The sequence below is a fragment of the Odontesthes bonariensis genome, chromosome 12 (genome assembly GCF_027942865.1).
Source record: "Odontesthes bonariensis isolate fOdoBon6 chromosome 12, fOdoBon6.hap1, whole genome shotgun sequence".
NCBI lineage: Eukaryota > Metazoa > Chordata > Actinopteri > Atheriniformes > Atherinopsidae > Odontesthes > Odontesthes bonariensis.
Window position 1 is genome coordinate 12,857,950 of NC_134517.1, and position 22,183 is coordinate 12,880,132.

General features: G+C 36.2%; 1 protein-coding gene across 4 annotated transcripts in view; it reads right to left on the reverse strand.

Annotated features, from left to right (window-relative positions):
- Positions 1–22,183, reverse strand: part of dpp10 (dipeptidyl peptidase like 10) — an 81,163-nt gene that overhangs the window by 24,043 nt on the left and 34,937 nt on the right. For all 4 annotated transcript variants that reach the window (XM_075479109.1, XM_075479110.1, XM_075479112.1 and 1 more), the window contains 9 exons: positions 21,325–21,445; positions 19,820–19,974; positions 18,013–18,110; positions 17,275–17,398; positions 8,830–8,868; positions 6,078–6,185; positions 2,797–2,888; positions 2,564–2,611; positions 2,341–2,462 (listed from right to left, as the gene is read on the reverse strand). In XM_075479109.1, the coding sequence (XP_075335224.1) occupies positions 2,341–2,462; positions 2,564–2,611; positions 2,797–2,888; positions 6,078–6,185; positions 8,830–8,868; positions 17,275–17,398; positions 18,013–18,110; positions 19,820–19,974; positions 21,325–21,445 (907 nt within the window). The remainder of the gene's footprint in view (positions 1–2,340; positions 2,463–2,563; positions 2,612–2,796; positions 2,889–6,077; positions 6,186–8,829; positions 8,869–17,274; positions 17,399–18,012; positions 18,111–19,819; positions 19,975–21,324; positions 21,446–22,183) is intronic.

Consider the following 22,183-nt stretch of genomic DNA (forward strand, 5'->3'; position numbering starts at 1 on the left):
ATAAGTTAGGGAAAATAATTACGTGGATAGCAAATACATATATTTGATAAATGATATGATATAATGAATTCAATAATGATAATAAAAACTAAGTGCTCAAAAAAGCTATGAACAATGATAAAGTTTTCAAATCCCTCTCAGAATATATAGATAGGGCATACTAAAATAAATAAAAATAAAATCCCAAATACTCAGGTTTCGGGATGGGTTAGGGTTAGCCATACCATACATTTTTAAAGCGCTTTGGTCAGCCTTAAGGCAGGCTTTCCATTGTGATTTATTTACATGTTTTTTTCCCAATACCTGAGTATACTCCAATACTCTTCCAAATTAGAGGAACGCCATTGTCTCTCCAGCTTTCTTGCAGTCTGCTTTAAGCACACAACTGCAAATTAAACCAAAGAGCTAACCTTTTCTAACTGATTATCTTCCTTTTCAGAGGGGTAACATTGACCAGTCCTGTACATATGGTATTATTGAATGTCTAAATGCTGAATAAGTCAAGAACATAAGACTTCCACAGTTTTGAAATCTTCTCTTCTTCTTCTCCTTTTTTAGTGTCTGTCAAGGATAAGCCAAAAATATTAAAGCCCTCAATGCAATCCAAAAAGCCAACTGGGTCTTCCTTAAAAATAAAAAAACATAAATAAATTTGCTGTTGATGTTGGGATGAATTTTCCACCAGCCACTTTTACATAGATAAAATATTTAAAATATTTCCTTTGAATCTGGATATTGTGAGTCACTTCTGATATGAGCGAGGCTTTGCCATTATTCAAGGAAAATTGTAAAATGTCTGATTCTATTTATTTTTTTAAAATTTTAGTTTCAACCACATATCCAGCAGTGGTCTGCCGGGGCCAGCAACACCTCTGAATGGATTGACATGGTCAGAAACAGAAAATGAATCTTATATAATTTACATATATTTACATTATATATTTATATATAGAGACATGGATATCTATATCTATATCTATATCTATGTATATATGTATTTATATATTTACTTATTTCACAAAGCTCGATTCAAACCAGTCTTGGTGTCCAACCAGTCTTTTCACTGCTTCCAGCACAGCAAAACTAAAGTGGAGATTTTGTCCAATCAGCTATTTGTATAGCACATTTCGTGTACAAAACAATTCAAAGTGCTTTTTATAACATAAAAGCATTTTTGCCACCCATGAGGGGTCTTGAAAATGCTGGTTATTTTGGTACTGGGCATCCTAATGCATATTAATCTGACGATTGGGCGGTTTGGATTGTTGCTTGAGGTGTAAATGATGTTCAGAGTCAGTGACCTGGTTGTGGCCTAAAATGCTTAATGTGATGAAGTGTGCGTTTAAACCTACCAGACTGGCTTGAATCCATGGGGAAGCTTTTTGGTTGTATAGAGGTCTTCACTGCTTGGTGCTTCTATATATTCATGTCTCTCCAATTAGTTACTGTTATTGCAGGTGTTAAGAGTTTAGCCAAATCACTTAATTTCATCCATCCATCCATTTTCTATACCCGCTCAAATCCGTCGGTTGAATCGCGGGGAGGCTGGAGCCTATCCCATCATTGGGCGAGTGGCAGGGTACACCCTGGACAGGTCACCAGTCCATCACAACACTTAATTCCACTTTTTAAAAAGTTATTGTGAACATGAGGTCGTTACATTAAATGGCAACAGCATATACCTTGCCCAAATGTGTCATAGTTAGGTTATTTGCCAACATTTTAACAACAGGAGTTGGCACTGAAGGTCTAGCTATAAATGTAGCTTTTACTTTGCAATTAGCTCTCTCATCATTTACAAATGTATACAAATGTATTTGCTTATTGGATTTATGAGATCAGAAAACGGGGGTTGAGGTCTTCGAAAATCAGCTGAAGGAAATGTTTTACTCTTTTAAGGAACCAAGTTACAGTTTCATATTTGATCTGGTTTAGCTGACTGCAGACATTCATGGTAAGGTGCATGCTTTTTTAATTTCCCCTCTGGGGGATAATTAAAGTATTTTTCTATTCTATTCTATTACTTCTTGTTTATTATTCTCATAAAATAGGGAGTTTGGTTGATTCATTAAAATTAATATAATTTAATATCTTCTTTATAGTGGCATATCTTACATTGTAAACTCTTAAGTGCTGTATAAATAAGAAAACATAATTTAATTGTAATCAACTAAAATTTTTTTAATTTTAAAACACAATACTATTATACTATAATTGCACCCCCTAACTTGGAAATGTGTCGCATTATGACAGCCAAAGACATTTTTATGTGCTATTTGATTATGAGTTTAACAGCAGGAGTAGTAGAAGAACCTTAAAATAGTATAAATGATGTCTCACCTTTACAGTGGAGAATAACGTGCTGGTTTGTGGGGCTGATGTCAGCGTCAAGGTACAGACAATGAGCTTTATTTAGTTCACATGTTAAACAGCGTCGTGGGAACAGACCCACGGTTTTAACACTGGGGAGAGAAGAAAATGAAAAAGTAAGACAAGGTGGATTAAACTTCTTTAGAGGAAATTGGAAGCATTTTATTGGAAGCACAACAATTATAACACAAACCTGAAAAGTTGGCGTCTTCGTGGCGAGCCCTCTGTACTAAGAAAATAACTGTTAAGAGAAAATAAGAGAAAATCAACAACAAATTCTTTTCATCATGTCCCTTTGTATTTTGGTTTGGGTTAAATTTCTAAACTCATGTAGCATAACGGACCCACTTTCTGTATATAGTGTGAATGTGAAATTTTAACCCTTAGTGTTGTTGAACTGCTTTGATTACAGTTGGTTAGACTTACAGATTATCAGTGTTATCATCGTAGGCAATAATCTTGGTCACCTCCCAATTCCCTGATGTTAAATGTCGGACTTCGCTTTGATCTGCTCTGAACTGGAAAAAAAATATATATATAAATTGACATAAATATATATATAAACTATATTCCCAAAAGTATTCACTCACCCATCCAAATAATTAAATTCAGGTGTTACAATCACTTCCATGGCCCCAGGTGTATAAATTCAAGCACCTTGGCATGCATACTGCTTGTACAAACATTTGGGAAAGAATGGGTCGCTCTCAGTGAATTTCAGCATAGCACCGTGATAGGATGCCACCAGTGCAATAAGTCCAGTTGTGAAATCTCCTTGGTACAAAATATTCCAGTCAACTGTCAGTGGTTTTATAACAAAGTTGAAGCAATTGAGAACGACAGCAACTCAGCCACAAAGTGGTTGGCCACGTAAAATGACAGAGCGGGTTCAGGGAATGCTGTAGCGCATAGAGGTTGTCAACTTTCTGCAGAGTAAATTGCTACAGACCTCCAAACTTCCAACCTTCAGATTAGCTCAAGAACACTGTGTAGAAAGTTTCATGAAATGGGTTTCCATGGCCGAACAGCTGCAACCAAGCCATACTTCACCAAGTGTAATGCATTAATGTAATGCTGTGGTGTAAAGCACGCCATCACTGGACTCTAGCACAGTTGAGACACGTTCTCTGGAGTGATAAATCACGCTTTTCCATCTGGCAATCTGTTGGACGAGTCTAGGTTTGTCGGTTGCCAGGAGAACGGTACTCGTCTGACTGCATTGTCCTTAGTGTAAAGTTTAAAGTGTAAAGCAAGACGATGACGATGTCTATGCGCGACACCGAAGCTTGTAGAGTGTTAATCCAACATGGCAGCGGACACAACGTTACCGTTCGATGCAGCCTTAGAAAGTGTTTTAAGTAGCTTAGAACGCAAGTTTACTTTTAAAAAAGAGCAACGTTTGGCGTTGAAAGATTTCATTGCCAAGAAGGATGTATTTGCTCTGCTACCAACAGGCTTTGGCAAAAGTCGCTCTACATACGTCATCTGGTATAAGTGATACAATTGGCTATGAATCCCGTGCAAAGCAGCATGGGAAGAACCAGACGCCATTTGATAGACATTCGTAGCGCCCAATAAATGGCTCTAGGCATTCGTAAACCACGCCTCAAATACAAGAAAATGCACACCTAGTTCCCAGACCACCATCTCATCGAGATGTGGACACATCAGCCAGGCTACAAACGTCCATAAAGACATGGATGAGCGAGTTTGGTATGGAAGAACTTGACTGGCCTGCACAGAGTCTTGATCTCAACCCGATAGATAGAACACCTTTCGGATGAATTAGAGCGGAGACTGCGAGCCAGGCCTTCTCGTCCAACATCAGTGTTTGACCTCACAAATGTGCCCTCTGGAAGAATGGTCAAAAATTTCCATAAACACACTCCTAAACTTTGTGGAAAGCTTGCCCAGAAGAGTTGAATCTGTCATAGCTGCAAAGGGTGGGCCGACGTCATATTAAACCCTATGGATTCAGACCACTTAAGTTCATATGTGTGTAAAGGCAGATGAGCGAATACTTTTGGCAACATAGTATATATACACCACACCAGAAAACATATTTATACACACCATGTAAAAAGCAGCAAACTTGATTTAGTCAAGTGATTGGAGGCCTTTGTAAGAAACTTGCATGGCAAAGGCGAACACTGAGGTAGCTCTTTGTTTTTATTGAGATTCATTTTTGTATGAGTGTGACATGTGAATCAATATTGTACATTTTGAATTTTAAAGAATTTGTCAATGTGCCTTTTTCTTTTTTTTTTCTTTGCTTTTTTATATTTGCTTTATCAATTAGAAAGGTGTGGGAAAATATTCTAATACAGCAAAATACAATTCAGCAGCACCACAAACTGCAAAATCATCCAGCTGAATCAATCGTTCACCAAGATCAAACAAAAAAAGTCCATAATTTCTTTCTTCTTTTGATTTAATCAGGAGGAATTTGTTTGCCCCAGTGACCCTTGTAAACATATTGCACATTATTTATTATCAAATTATTCCATACAAAATTGGACTTTTCTTGATACCAATGAATAATTCTTGAAAAGGGTCCGTTTCATAATGCTATCTGGTATTTTCTCATTACAGTATTAACATGCCACTGTGTTTCTAAATACAGAACCTATTTTCCATCTTTCTAAGCAAACAATTATTTACAATATACCACAAATTAACAAGTCAGATTGTTGTGTCTGTTATTAGGTTGTTTTATTTAATCATATGAAAAAAGAAAAATAATACCATCATATTGGCTTTGTTAATCGACCATCAGCTGCCATATGATTTACATAACCAGCACTGACCATTAAATAAAAACAAACACAATGGCTGATCAATAAATTTTCAGTCTACATATCTGTTTGAATAAGGTCTCTCTTGAGAATGAGACTCTGTTTCTTAGTGAGATTGCATGTCTAAATAAAGGTTGAATAAACTATTGTAAAACACAACACAGTTGTCACAATCTGTATATTTCCTCACCTCTACCACTCCGAACCGTGGCAACAGTAACAGTGGGAATCACAGTTAAAATTCAAAAACTCAAACACAATTATGTTCAGTGATCCAAGCTCACATTGCTCAGGGTGAAGCTCCTTTTTATTTTGTGGAAGAAGATTTGTTCAAGAGTGGGCATTGGGAGTTTTTCTTCCACTACTAATTTGTCAGAAAACATTTCTCTTAAGACTAACACAGTATCTAGAAAGGTGGATTTTTGACAACAACTCTAAATCATCTGATGAAAAAGATTCCCTTTTATTTGAATCAGTCCACCTGTCAAGATGTCTACGCTGCATATACGTAAACCCAAGCCATCATATATTTTAAGCTTTCTACTCTTTAAATAAAAAAAAATTAAAATAATTGTTGATTTATGTCTGAACTCCCAAAGAGCAAAGTAATCTACATTTTGTATTTGCACTTGAATATATCCAATGTAGACAATGCATTTTCAGACAAAAGATTTGCAATATGAATCAATCTGGAACATTATATAATTCAAACATATTATTTTTATGTTGATATTCATTACAGCCTCACTCAGGCTTTTCTGTTCATATCTGTATATAACAGTGCTGAGCGTGAGTGAGATGGAGATTTCAATTTCCCTGAGGGAACCTCCCAAAGCGATTACTAAAGTCGTCTATCTATCTATCTTTATATATATATATATATATACATATTGACCTTGAGTGAGTCCTCACCTGTGTCGTGAACATGGCGATGTGATGAAATTCTCCTCGACCTCCTTGTTTTACTGGGACAGTCAGAAAAAATCTGTTGCCATCTTTGGAGAACACAGGTTCTTGATTCTGTGGAAGGCAAGTATGAATTCATGGTTTTAAAAAGTTGCCTTTTCGTGGCCTGGGGCAACGTTTGTGTAGTTTTACTTCTAAAGCCTGGAATGACAAACAATTTGCATCAACATTTTCAAGGCACACACTCTACAAATTTTCAAATAACTGAGAGAAAGCATAAGAGAAAATTCAGTAAAATAAAAGATGAAGGATTAATCTCTGAAAAGTTTTTCATTTCATGTTTCTCATTTCTTCAGAAGCTGGGAAATAAAAAATGTTACAGTAACACACATTATATTTTTTGTAATAACAATATGAACAAAATAATAATAAAAAGTACTGTAATTGTCTCCACCAGAAAATTATTTTTTAGTCTACACATAGCAATCTGTAACAATATTCCATTAAAAACGCACATTTTGTTACCGTTGTAACTGCTTATTGAATTAAATAATTAACATTTCATGGAAAAGATACAATGGTTAATGTATCCAGGAAAGAACAGCATTTTATTCTGTCTGAAGCTCAAAAACATATTGTGCAATGCATTTTCTCAAACGTAACGCAGCTAATAGAATCAATTATCTATAACCGTGATGATTTCACAGGATTTTTCTGTGTATAGGTAAATGGAATGTTAGTTTCCCTGCAAAACGTATTGCCTACAGTTAGTAATGCATGTTATCTACCTTAAATCAAGAGTTTAATACCAAGCTAAATGATTGCTGTTACATAATTGACAATTCACGTGTGAAAGTGATAGCATTCTTAAGCATAGATCATACTTTTCTCCTTACAACAATGTTTCCATAAATGTTGGGACATTTCAAAACAAAAATTCCACGCAATGATAGACAAGTCATGTATATTTACTGGTAAATTTCACAAAGAAAGCAGCTCACGCGAATGTTGAAACACAGAAATGTAATAAATTTGATTTCATTTTAAATTTATGCTTATTTACAGTTTTATACTCGCAACCAGTTTGAATAAATCTATGCTTGTTTATATTGGACCATATGTTCTTAACATTCTGTCAAGTGTTTTGGGATTGAAGAAAAGAGATTATTGAAGTTCTGAAAGTAAATTACTTTTCTCATTCTTGTTTGAAATGGAAATTTCAGCTAATCAACAATAATAGGGCTTCCTTTTGTAAGCCATTTGTAAGGTAGGGGACAAGGTTTATCTAATTCAGTTTCAGTTTCAGTTCAGTTAATGTTAGCATTTGACAACATGCCAGCCTGTAACAACACATAGGCTGTTAATGTTGTCAAGAAGAAGTCTAAGCACCTGTTCCACAGCTCCATGTATGACACTGTGGTGTACTAATGTCTTTCTCTCTCTGGAGTAGGTGTGTCTAAAGCTATATATTTGATCTTTTTAAGTTTACTAAATTTTAAATTGTATCATTTGGTACTTTGTTACTATCAGCCAGCTGCAAAGACACATAATTTCTTCCCATATCTTTCGTTGTATCTGAAAAAAGTTCATAACCGGAGGGAAAAGAAGAAGTGGTGGGCCTAAAAAACTAACCACACCAAAAGAAGAGTATTTGAAAGGACTGTCCTTAAGAAATAAGAAAAGATCCAGTGAAGGCTTGACACAAGATCCAAGGGGGGCATGTTGCCCTTAAGTTGATCCTTCAAATGTTCTCCAAAGCTATTACAAATGGTCTTTATTGAATGCTGATTGTCAAGCATCTATTCTAAAGGAAGGGAAACAGGGAAATAAGGCTGAAATATGCCAAATGTCACAATAACTGGACTGAAAATCTGTGACGGCAGGCCTTTATGTATTGATTACTCCCAAAGCCTGAGCGTCAACATAATTAAAAAATGTGGGATGATTTTGAAAAGAATGGAAGCTTTGGGATGTTCTTCCAGAGGCCAGCAGATCTAATCCAGAAAACTACTGAAAGAAATCATTAGAAAGCTTGTATTTGAGGGTTCTTCCTGTATTCATACAGTTGAAGAAACAATTTTTTGCCCTGTATAGTCTATTTGTATCCATATTTGTGCATATTTTAATAAATCGCTGCGCCTATTTCCCATTTTCTTGACTAAATATGAGAAAATGAGCAGCTCAGAACACAATACACCACTTTTTAACAGTGTGTTTTTAATTATTCAAACAGTCGCGTTTTAATTATTTGCAAATGATTGCATTCTTGTTATTCATATTTATAGAATTTATATACTGGAAACAGGTCTATCTAAAAAATAATCATCTAATTATAAACAGGGGAAACATCAGAAATATTATCTATATATGGTGTATAGTTTGAATGAAGTCAATGATTTAAAAGGCTGCCACCTTTTATTTTCAACTCTAAACACATACCCTTTAGAATTCAACACGTAATGATGAAACTACAGATCAAGCAGCAGGAAAGATGATTCAAGAATCTGTCTTGTTGCTGCTCAGCCCATGTTTGCATCACAAGTTTCAGGATTTTGGGGATGAATGTAGCCTTTCTTAACAATACAGAGAGTTCTGGGAGGTGCTTCCTTAGAATATGCAACAAAAAGGTAAGAAATTGTTTTAATATTAATCACAAAGGCATTGAGACAAACATAACATCAAAAGAAAACTGCAGCAACAAGGCACATTCAAAAAGGATGGGCACACAACATGACAAATGGAATTGAGAGAACTTTACCTGGTTGGAAAGCCACAGCTCAGAGCTTTCTTCATGTCTCTAAAAAAAACATGTAAGAATATCACACTAGTGTTACTTCACACACACATCATAAAAATCCTTTTCTGTTAAAGCTTTTCTTTATTGTTAGTTAACCTGTAATCTAAGGTTTTAGAATAGCAAACACTAGAGGAGTATTCTAGATATAATCATATTTTCATTGAGTATTTTTCTGAGTATGTATCTTTTATTTCATCATATATTAACAGAAGTGGTGTATTTTTCATACTAAGGAGATTTATTTTGGAATAGCATTTCGGTCGCTCATTTTCCTGGCACAATCATCTGTATAATTAGGATAATAGACCCCTTATTGTTGCTGGTTATTTGAATATGCTACTGGGAACAGCATTTCCAGTCTGTGCCCTTGTTTCATACCAATTTATATGAGCAGAAGCCAGATTTTTAGCAGGGGTATTGAAGGTGCACTAAATCAGGATAAAATAACTGCAGATTTGCCTAATGAGTCGTTGAATTGAATTGAATTGTCGTTCAATTGCAGGGTTAAAACTGCTCTGTCTTTTCCGAATATGGCGATAATATGGAGGGATTTTACACCAGCAGATGTGCACAAGTCATATTTATCACCAAGGATATTAAGAAAACTCATTTTAAGATTGTAATCCAACTCAATTACTTTCCTTTGGCTAGTTTTGAATGAACAGGTGAATCATATTAACATAATGTCTGCTATACCTTTTTCCTGCATTTCTTCTTTCCTCATTACATCTGTACAGTAGTAGAACTGACACTGTGTTGGAGCAGAAACACACGAACGTACAGCTCCAATATGAAAAAGGTTCAATTATTGTGTAAAGCTGAATGCAATTTCATAAACTAATATTAAATGTTAAAAATGAGAGTTAGCTCATCTTGTATCTCACAGCAGTTTGCAAATTACTGCACTCTGTTTTTATTTACATTTTACACAGCATCCAAACCGCTTTTTGAGTTGGAGAATTGAGTTAGAATTGTAAGATTACAACATAATAGCACTAATTTTTATGTTTGGAAAAAGATATAGAGGGTACATGTAACAATGACAAAGATCTTTATGAGCAAAAAATGAGCAGAAACAGTTTTTTTTATAAAAAATCACTTTGCTAAATAAATTGTAATCTTAGGTAGAATTAACCATTTTTATATATATTCACATGGAAGAATGGTCATATCAGCATAATCAAATGTTTCAGAAGAAGAGTACTATTCAGGGGATGATGATGAAGAAGACTGCAGAAATGAGCTTTTCTAAATTTGATTGGAATACGTTTGAGAAATGGAAGATCATATGTATCACTTGATGGCAACAGTGCATGAATCCACCTTGTGAAAAAAAGTGAAGGGGGGGTGTTGCATAACAGTGGTGGCTATTTTGATCCAGATCTCTTTAATACTGGTGTGTTTTCGCCTTTGCTGCATAGAATGTATGTAAAAAATACTACTATAGAGAATACATCTTATTGTGTAGATGTATAGATCTATGTGTTTTATTGTTCATCCATCTTGTGCATCTATCTTTGCTATTATAAATCATACATATGTTTAGATTCTTCATTCATAATGTTGCTCTCGTACTAAAACTACAACTAACTAGCACTTTTCAAAACATCTGGTACATGCTGAAACATGTATATGTACATCTTCCATATGGAGGATCTAGTAGAAGGAAAAAGGAATTATTTTTGCCTGTCACATGTACGATTAGCTTTCCTTAGAATATCCATCCATCCATGAATTTTCATCCACTTATTCAAGGTCAGGTTTCGGGGGCAGCAGGTCTAGCAGAGAAACCCAGAAATCCCTCTCTCCAGTGACACTCTCTAGCCCCTCCTGGGGAATCCCAATGCGTTCCCAGGCCAGAATGGACATATAATCCCTCCAGTGACTCCTGGGTCTGGCCTAGGCCTTCTCCCATGAGCATGTGCCTGGAAATCCTCCAAAGTTGGACGAGCAGGAGACATCCTAACATGATGCCTTGAACCACCTCAGCTGACTCCTTTTGAGGAGCGGCGGCTCTACTCCGAGCTTCCCCAGATGGCCAAGCTCCTCAGCCAAGCTCTAAGGCTGAGCCCAGCCACCCTCCAAGGGAAGCCCATGTCAGCTGTTTATATCCGTGATATCGTTCTTTCGGTCACTATCCAGATCTCATGACCAGGGTTGGAACAAAGATGGACCAGTAAATCAAAAGCTTCACTTTCCAACTCAGCTCCCTCTTCAAGACCACAAATCGGAGCAGCCATTAGGGCCATTACCACTGACAAAGCCCCAATCTGTCTATGCATCTCTCGCTTCAATTCAAATTCAATTCAGTTTTATTTATAAAGCGACAAATTACAACAAATGTCATCTCAAGGCACTTAAATAATATAGTCCAGTTCAAGCCAATTGGAGTGCAATTCATTGTAATCATAATCCAATGAAATCCAATTAATTCATTTAAAAATAATCCAATTCATTCTTATAGAGCCAATTCAAAAATAATTTCCTAGCTAAGGAAACCAACAGATTGCACCAAAACCTCTCTTCAGTCCAATCTCCCCTCTTGAGCGGGCCTGAGGTGACTGTGGAAAGGAACGACTCCCTTTTAACAGGAAGAAACCTCTGGCAGAACCAGACTCAGGAAGGGTGGCTATCCGCTTCGACCAGCTGGTGTTTAAGAGGACAGAAAAGAGGGGACAACAAACACAGTAACACCATTCAAAGTATACCTGTTGGAACAGGGAAACACAAGTTAATGACCAAAATAATGTTACATGTAAATAATATCATTTGAGAAATTAAACGGGGGGGAAAAGAGAGTAAAGTGAGGGGCCTGATAACTGAAGGCTCTGCCTCCCATTCTACTTTTAGAAACTTTTGGAACCACAAGAAAACCTGCAGTTTGGTAGCGATGTGCTCTGTTAGGAAAATATCTTATAATGAGATCTTTAAGATATGATGGAGCTCGGTCATTAAGAGCTTTATATGTGAGGAGAAGAATCTTAAATTCTATTCTGAATTTCACAGGGAGCCAATGAAGAGAAGCTAAAACTGGAGAAATATGATATCTCCTGTTAGTTCTCATCAGAACTCTGGCTGCAGCATTTTGGATCAGCTGAAGGCTTTTCAGAGAATTTGTGGAACATCCCAATAATAAAGAATTACAGTTGTACAGTCTTGAAGTAACAACTGCATGGACCATTTTTTCTGCATCACTCTGAGAGAGGATGTTCCTGATTTTGGCAATATTACGAAAGTGAAAGAAGGCAGTCCTAGAAACTTGTTTTATGGGAATGTCAAATGATAAATTCTGGTCAAAAATATCTTCAAGGTTCCTCACTGTAGAACTAGAGGCAAAGGAAATACCATCTAGAGCAGAGATACTCATTGTGCGGCTCGCGAGCCACCTGCGGCTCTTCAAGCTTTAATTGTTGGCTCGCACTTGCATAGTAGCTTATAACAATATGGTAAAAATAACATTTTTTTTTTTTTTTAAATAACATACAACGAATACTGCACAGTATTAGGTATATTTATTAAGTTTGCGTTTTTGTACTATTAAGTATTTTCATTAAGTATTAATTCAAGCTTAATGGTGTTTCCTAAAGGAGGCACTGTTAAACCTGGCAACGCAGCCCGCTTAAACCACCGTCACACTTGACTGCAGTGCATGCTAGCTCCTTTAGCCAGCGCGAGATGCAGGCACAATGGATCGGTATTTAATTAAAAAAGGGCAAAAACCAGCACAAAAACCAAACTAAAATCAACATGAAGACGCCAGAGAGGGGACGAGCAGGCAAACGTCGGGTGTACCGCGAGATGCTGGGACAATGGATCGGTTTTTAATTAAAAAAGGGCAAAAACCAGCTCAAAAACCATGCTCATCTTGAATGTCTCACTATGATTACAACAACAAACTACAAATACAACATGAAGAAAGCCAGCTTCTAAATGTGGTCTTAATTGAAAATGTATTGGCTGTTTCTTTTTTTGTGGGTTGTTTATATGTAGAAATGCATATTTGCAAAAGGGCTTAGTATGTTGTCGTAAAAGTGGCTCTTCTCTTGATTTTGCTCTGCCAATGTGGCTCTTGTGAAAAAAATAGTGAGTATCACTGATCTAGAGTAACTGTATAACTAGACAATTTCTCCCTGAAGCGCTCATGTCCAAAGATAACGACTTCAGTTTTGTCTGAGTTTAGATGCAGACAGTTCTGAGTCATCCAGGTCTTTATGTCTTTAAGACATGCTTGTAGTCTATCCAACCTATTGGTTTCATAGATAAGTACAGTTGAATATCATCAGCATAGCAGTGGAAATTTATGCCATGCTGCAATAATGTTACCTAATGGAAGCATATGTAAAGTAAAAAGAATCGGTCCAAGCACAGAACCCTGAGGAACTCCATAACTTACTCTGGTGTAAGAGAAAGGTTCTTCATTTACAAGAACAAACTGAAATCTTTCAGATAAATATGACTTAAACCAGCCTAGTGCAGTTTCTTTAATCCCAATAACATGTTCAAGTCTCTGATAAAATACTGTGATCCACCCTATCAAATTCAGCATTGAGATCCAACAGGACAAACACAGACACAAGTCCGCTTTCAGAGGCTAAGAGGAGATCATTGGTAACTTTCACCAGTGCTGTTTCTGTGCTATGATGCACTGGCAGTCCCCACGGCTCCAGCTCACCGCCAGGTGGTGATCAGTTGACAACTCTGCCCTTCTCTTCACCTGAGTGACATACTGTATGGCCACAGGTCTGATGACTCAACAACAAAGTTGATAATCAACCTTTGGCCTTAGGTGGCCTGGTACCAAGTACACTTATGAGTCACCTTATGCTCAAACATGGTATTTGTGATGGACAATCCTGAAGTCCAAAACCAAGACACCACTCACACTGCCAAGTTGTGTGTGGAGCTAAGCCCAACTATATCTAATAAGTACCGCTCCACCTCACACACCAGCTCAGACTTTTACCCCGCCAGTGAGGTGACGTTCCACGTCACCAAGAGCCACCTTGTTTGCAATGCTGAGGATTCGCATGCCACCTGGCTCAAGTTGCCTCAAATTTCCTTCCCGTGAGTGGTGGGCACACTTTGTATTACAGCAAGGTAATGAGATGGTAATAGTGTGGTGAGAGATTGTAATACGGTAGTAATAACTAGGTTATATCATCTAATTGGCAAGGTTATAACCAGACATTAGCCTGGTAAAAACAATAGGTAATCATGGTAATAACAGCAGAAGTGAATTTACAGTGTAATAAGGGACCTGGAACCAAGAGCACTAATGAGGGGGGTTAAAGATGAAAACAACATTAATAGTATAATAACATTGTAGAAATAATATGATAACCTGCTAAAAATAGAAACGTTATATAGATGCAATATTTTAATACAAAAAATGGTAATATGAATCATTAAATATTGTAATAACTAGGACTGGGCAAAGATTCAAATGTTTAATCTAATTAATCACATGATTTCCCTGATTAATCACAATTAATCGCATTTGTACGCAAAATTAAAAAATGAATTCAAAAGTAGTGTATAGTCTTTAACATTTAGTTTTATTTTAAATGTACTTCCATATGAATGAAAGGGCCATAACATCTGTGCAAACACACTTTTAACATCAGCATTTCTATGTAGTTTTTATGTAGAACTCTCGCTCCACTGTCTGTTTCCTTGAATGACTTGCTGCTATCAATTGTGTGTTTTGCCTTTCATTGATATTTTAGACTGGAACTACTACGGTGATAAGAAAATTCAACTTGGCTGTAAATGCAGGAGTTTTTTTTCAATTTATTTTGAAATACGTGCTTTTATGTTGAAACAAGTAAAATAAGCAACAGTAAACAATAAATAAATAAACAATAAACATCTGTGAAAAGAACGGAGTCTTGCATCCAATCAATGGGCGGCATATTGGCAGTGTTTACAGATGACTTTTGTTCAGTCGACTCCACTGTCTGGAAGAACTTTAAAATGATAATGGCCAAGTAAAAGTTCCGTACCCTTCTCCATGTTTGGTGGATCCGCCAATTACTTTCTTTTACGGTTCCGCAGCAGACAGCAACAGACTTTTACAAAATAAAAGCCTGTGAGCAACAGATTTTTACAATAATAAAACCTGCGTTAATGCGCAATAAAATATTTATCTACATTAAATAATTAGCAAGTTAACACGTATAACGAGTTAACTCGCCCAGCCCTAGTAATAACCTAATGATAATGAGGTAATCTTGGTTGATGTTTCTATACCATTTAGGTTAGAGTCAACCTACTTACAAAATGGCATGAAAGAATTCCAAACTTGTAATTACATCTTACATCTTTGACTGAAATTTGACTGAAAACATTTTTTGTTTAAGGCAACTGAAGACACTGAATGTTTATTGCTGCAGTCAGCTACCTGGAAACACCTTTAGTAGTTTCTATGTAACAGCCATCAATCAGGGAGCAAAGTTATGAAGTTCCCCCTATGAAGTTCAAAGACCTGGTGTTATAATGTTTACCTGGAAACATATGTGACAGTTTTCAAATAATAATCACAAACCTGTAAAGAGATGAAGCACCTGTTTCTCATTCATGTCATGGTAATTTAACAATACACCAAACATCTAGAGACGAATGGATTACCCTGGAAATGTGTGGTAGTTGCTATGTAATAACCCTGAATTAGGGCTTCAAGCTGCCTATGTCTATTTCTTTTCAGGCTATTATTAGATTAAGCCAAACATAAAGAGGTATAATGATTACCTGGAAACACTTAGTAGTAGTAGAAGTTCATGCAATGCACATGAGTCAGGAATACAAAGCTGTGAAAAATGTTTTTTCTTTTTGAACAAGGCAAATACAATGCAATTCTAACCTTTCCAAGTAGATTTCCTTAACCTTAAAAATAATTTAACTTAAAATTACACCAGATTAATTGACAATAAAATATGAAGTCAAGTGTGTTAATTGAACATAACATACCACAGCCTTGCAGAGTGAATAAACAAGAACAAAAACAACATTGGCACGTTTTCATAAACCCTGGAAGTTATACATAACACTTGTGCCTAAAACTTATTCATTATATATTTGCTTACAATTTTTACAATACAGTGTATTTGTAGTTTTCCCATATGGGTGTAAGAACCACAAACTGGACACCAGGTAAAACTCCACTCAAAATAAGGAAATAAGTTGTTGCTGTAGTTGAAGCAATGTTAAATGACAAATTCTTAATATTTTAAAGAGAGAAAACTGCAGAAAAATAACACATTTGCATCGGAATGGAAAACTACCACTCAAAGATAGTTCAAAGTTTTTTACCTTAACATTTTACATACTTAATACCCTGTAACTTTAATTATATTCTGTTAGTACCATGATATATCCATTTTTATTTCTAAGCTATTATCTAGTTATTCCTTTAGTAATTTTATGATATTATCTATTTATTACATCTTTATTACCACACTATTACCATACTATTACTATCTTATTACCTATTTGTAATGTAAAATGTAACCAAGCTGAATTCATGCTCTAAAGCCTAACCCTGAGACCTTCCGTGACCTTAATCTAAACCAGCATTATGGCCTCAACCTTCCTTGCTCAATTTCAGCCCTTGTTACCAGAGATGCAACTCAAATTGCCGATAGAACACACCCAAGACTTGATCAACGTTGAGACGGTCTTCCCTGGGGAAGAGTGTTTTCACAAGAAAGAGTTCTGTGAAAGAGTTTTCACAGAAATTTTATAAAAGTCTGCTCCTTTACCCTAAAGAATCAATACCTCACTTATGTTGGTTCAACCACAAAAACCATGTATCTGGAACAAAGCCTAAACTAGCCTAAACTTGGACAATATGTTATTTCCACAATACTAATTCCATAAAGCTCAAAAATCATTATTCATTCCCATGGTAGTAGATCCCAGAGTTACATGCACTGACCTATTTGTTGGACTGATTCAGGGTAGCCATGGAGATAGATTCTAACCTCTAACCACGTTTCAGCTCCTCACCAAAACATCAGTACTTGTGCAGGACAAGTATAAAACTAGTAAGCTCTCACAATGCAGTTTTTAGATTAACACCCTCCATCATCCCCATCTTCTTCATGAAATTTCAGGGAGCAAGGTGTACAACTACTTATGTGTAGAGAACAGCTTCACAACAGTTGTACAATTTTTACCCTTTATTCTGAAACTACAATATTGTGCACTTCAACCAACAAAGCTATTCCACATTCTGCTATGAGATGGAGTTTTGAAAGAAAGCATTATATTTCCAAATAAAATTATGCAATTTTACCGTCAACACAGAGCAAAGAGAGGTAAGATTTTCTACTTTACCTCCCAAGTACATCTCTCTCTTACTGTCTTAATCCTTTACAAACAAACACACACAAACGCATGCAAACAAACCGTGACACAGGCTCCAGTGGTGGTGTCACACACAGTCAGGATGGAGATGTTCTGGGCCCGGTTCAACCACCTAACCGATGTCTTGGTCTTGCTGATCCACTTCACCATGGTCACATAATGCTCACTATGAAAAATATTGTCATTTCATTTGACATGCCAAATCCTAGAAATATTTTATACACTTTAAAAGTCAGGTTTTTAATAGTGCATGACACACATTTATTGAAGTAAAACGTTCAAGGCTACAAAAAATAGTGTGCAAAATGAAAATGACAAATTGTAGACAGGAATAATGCCACAGGAGCAAGTTTGCAAATGCAAAACTAGGCTTTGCAGATGTTTCGGGAAGAAATAACCACAGAAAGTGAAAGTCAGAGTAGATAGGCTTTTCTAACTTTTATCTTAGCTTACAAATTACAGTTACTCCATTAAATTTAGGATTTATAGTAGCAAGATGTCAAAACGTGAATATATCATTTGTAATCAAATAACAACAAAGAAACATTTTCCCTGACCACAGTCATAATGAGATTAGTTGGTTGTTATCTATCTTGCACTTTGTTTCATATAGAGCTCCAGAAACTGCAGTGCAGGGGCACAGCAAAACAGTAAGCAAGATTCTCCAATTAAAGGCGCCAAGTTATTTGTGAGAATCATCTAAAGTTTAAAAAGTCAAAAGTATGACTAAGTGACAGCAGCTGATGCTGAAGTTTGTGTCAAACAAGCAGCTCTTCTCACCGCAGCTTGAGTGTCTCTGGAGGCATGAGCTCCAGCGTGTGTGTCGGCCCGTAAAGATTGACAACGCAGAGCTTCACCACTGGGTTGGGTTGGCCAGCCTAAATGTAGAAACAAAGATGCAGACCTCACCTGATTGCTGCAGAAATCCCTGATGTAATGTTTTTCATGTTAATTTTCAATTTTCAAACTGTTCATAATTAAATTATTTCAGATTAATAATTCATTCGGAGCAACTCTTTACAAACCCTCTGAATGCACACTCAAGTAATTATGTATGTGTCGTTATGCAGAGACTGTCTGAAAAACTTTAGTGCAGGCATAAGAAAGAAAGTTGATTAAAAAAATTAAACATAGGTGATATTGAAGTAATTTTATTTTATGTTAATTTTAAATAAATCTACAAAAAATGTGTGTGTGTGTGTATATATATATATATATATATATATATATATATATATATATATATATATATATATATATATATATACATATATATATAGAATACCACTGCCAACTTGCAAAGAAACTAGGAATACATCAGGAAGATGACCCCCAGTAATGACCTGCTAAGTGAGTACCTTAGACAGCTGAATCCCAGGGGGAGGAAGAAGAGGAGGAAGCATAATGGAAAAATAAGCCTCAGTACAGCATGTACTGCCAAAAGATTGACGAAGTGGCTGAAATCACGAAGTCCTATCAATGGCTAGAAAAGGTTGGTACAGAAAGACATTGCAGTGGCGTAAATCACTTCAGCTCAAGAACAAGTCCTGAGCACAAGACCACCACATCAGATAGGTGCAAGCGGTTTATAGAGGTTTCCGAGACAGTCCAGCACATACTAGCAGTGTATAAGATGCAGGCATACATGGAACACCATAACGAAGTGGCAGGAATGGTGTATAGGATCATTTGTGCCGGGTATGGGTCAGAAGTCCGGTCCAAACTCACAGTGGGAGATAGCCTACTTCCAAAGGTGGTGAAGAATGACAGCTAAGATCCTGCGGGACTTACAGATCCGGACTGATAAACGGATGATGCCTAACCAACCAGCCATAGTTGTAGTTGACAAACTACAGAAGAAACTACAAACTACAGAATTTAGTAGTGATAGATGTAGCAATTCCAAGTGAAGGCAACATCAAGACGAAGAAATACGAAAAGCTTAAAAAATACCAAGTGTTAAAGGAGGAAGTTTAAATGATGTGGAAAGAGAAGGCAATGGTCGTAGGGTACTTAGTGCACTTTGGGCCATGACACAAAAGCTGGGAGAGTGGCTCGAACATTTCCCAAGAACAACATCAGAGATCTCTCTCCAGAAGAGTGCAGTTCTAGGAACAGCTAAGATACTGCGTAAAAACCCTCTAGGTCCCAGGCCTCTGGTAGAGATCCCAAGTGTGAAAGCAGGACTGCCCCTCAAGTAGAGTGAGTGTGGATATACACATACACAAGACACCATAGCAACCATGATCTTCTTTTCAGGTAATCCTGTTGCCAGTGTAAACTTCCTTTCCTGCTTCACAGTATGACTGAACACTGGTAGAGTGACAAATCTGCATCTGAGAGTCTATGACAAAAAAAAAAATTAAGAAGCTAGACGAAGCACATTTAAAAAGCTAGTGTTGTAAAATATTGTATGCACACACGGAGAAAGACACAAAGGGAATCAAATGTTTTAAACTCTACAATCCTATTTATGAAAAAAAAATTTAAAGCTCTGTACAATGTAATTAAAAACAGATGCAATAATTTAAAAAATATATGAAATCCTACATGTTACGAAAAATATTACAAAGAAACCATAAGTTACCTTGGGGTAGGGGTACTGTTTTCCTTTCGGGTATGACATGCCAGTGAAGCGAGGTAAAGCCATATTTGGCACCAGAGTGTCATTGAGAACAAGGAAGGCCAACCTCTCTCCATCAGGAGACCACCAGTGAGCAACATGGGTCTGAAGGATCTCCTCTGTTTGAAAATAAACTAAGCTCTTAAATCTTCCTTAAGTAAAGTTTTAGATTAACAGATCAAAAAACAAGAATTTTACGAAATAAATAGCATATGAAAGAATAGTTAAAGTAACTATGAGTCTATTTTGATATTGTTTGCATTTTTAAATAAAACCTATCCTCAGCTGAGCACAATATTCAGTAAAGTTATAACCGGTTCCAATTTAACAGTTAAATATTCTCATAAAAATAATAGTGCCACAGTAACCTAAAGCATACATCATATAATTTATCTTGTAAGAGTGATGAAAAAGATTTAAACGTATTAAAATATGGAGTCTTGTAGATGCAGCCTTCTGTAGTCCCTAATATACAAAAAAGAGCTTCCAGTGCAAAAAAAGGGACTCAACTAGGTTCTAATTTGGGGTATGCCAATCTCAGATTGCTATGTAATGATACTTAAAAAATACTTATAAATGACACTAAGAGGAAACAGACAACAAAATATGAGAATGGCTTGCCTTTTTAGATTTCTCCCAAAAGATGGGCAAAAGTGGTTGAGTATATGCTGTTCATGTTTTTTTGCACATAAGTATAAGGACATAAGTTGTCTTCTTCACAGCCACTGTAGATATATTTGCACTAAAACAAATATTACAAATAGCTGTCTAATTTTGCCATGATAATTCTAAACAGCAGCATTTGTAGTTTAATGAGGACTTGAAGCTATTGTAGATTTTGTTATTTGTTCTTTACTATATCTAAAACCCTGTGGGGGGCAGTTTCTCAATAAATGATTATCTGATAGTAAGTAGGGCTGGGCGATATGGACCAAAAGTCATATATTTAGGTTGAATATCAATATACGATATATATCCCGATATTTTTTCCGCAAAGTGAGAGCTGTGAAATTAAATGCTCAGTCAAAGTCAAAGCCAAATACGAGTAGATTTATTGAAAACTCACTATAAAATGTAAACATAAACACTGTATAACAAAGCTCCGTAAGGTGCACATTTAAATAAAAAAAATATCTTAAATAAAATTGGCCTATAAAATAAAATGGGCAGCATTTATATATAAAGAGATAACATAATAAAGTGCTCAGTTTAAGAAAAACGTTTTTAAACATCAGCTTGAGATTACCTGTCTCCGATATTTGAACTATATCGATATATGCGACATGGTCTAATTCCATATCTTATTTAAAAATATATCAATATATCTTAAATATCGATATATCGCCTAGCCCTAATAGTAAGTTCTATCAGTCATCAAGCTTCTCTGAATGATTTATTTAGATATGCCGAAAGGGTACACTTGCAGTCTTGACTGGTTTTGCTCTTGGATTGTGTTAAAAAGTAAATACCTTCATAGAGCCAGTCAGCAATTCCATTAAAAATAACTCCCTCCTTCCCTGAGGATGTTAGCCTTAGGGAGTTGCTCTTGACATCAGTTTGGTAGTAGATGTTATTTTCAAATATGTAGATCTGTAGAGACAAAGCACATGCAGTCATAACTTCAATCTCTCATGGTGTAACACATGGAACCAAAATATTTTGAACTGTGACACTGGAATGAGCATTTACAATAACTTTGATTTCAGTGTTGTAATGATTTGCAGGACATGCACTGTAATACTGATGCAGATTTTTTTTTCTTAATTTGCATGTGTTTTACGAAGTTTCATAGTGTTGAGCGGTGAAACTCTCTCAGCCACTATATAAATTGCATAACATATATCCAGTTTTCACTGGCGGCCTGTCCAGGGTGTATCCTGCCTCTCGGTCATTGACCGCTGGGATAGGCTCCAGCCCCCCGCGACCCGACCGACAGATTCAGCGGTATAGAAAATGGATGGGATGGATATCTAGTTTTCGTATATTGATCTTAGAATTGTCAAATTTCGCAAACCCCATTTTGGGACTGACCCCGACAACTCAATAACACATTAGCCAAATCACTTAAAAAACATGGCTGTCATAGACCAAAATGTCCTTGTATTGGGCAGAGCCTTGTACGAAATGAATCATAATTGTCATAACTTAAATGTAGTCCAAATATTGTAAATATATTTGGGTTCTTCCTGAAAATAAGCCAGTCGAACCATTACAGTTTAGATTACAGGGGGCATTAGAATCGCCTCAAACATGTACTTAAAAAAAACGACTTAATTTAAACAAATTTGTTGCACACGGCTTCTCTCCCCTGTTATTTTGGCCAAATTA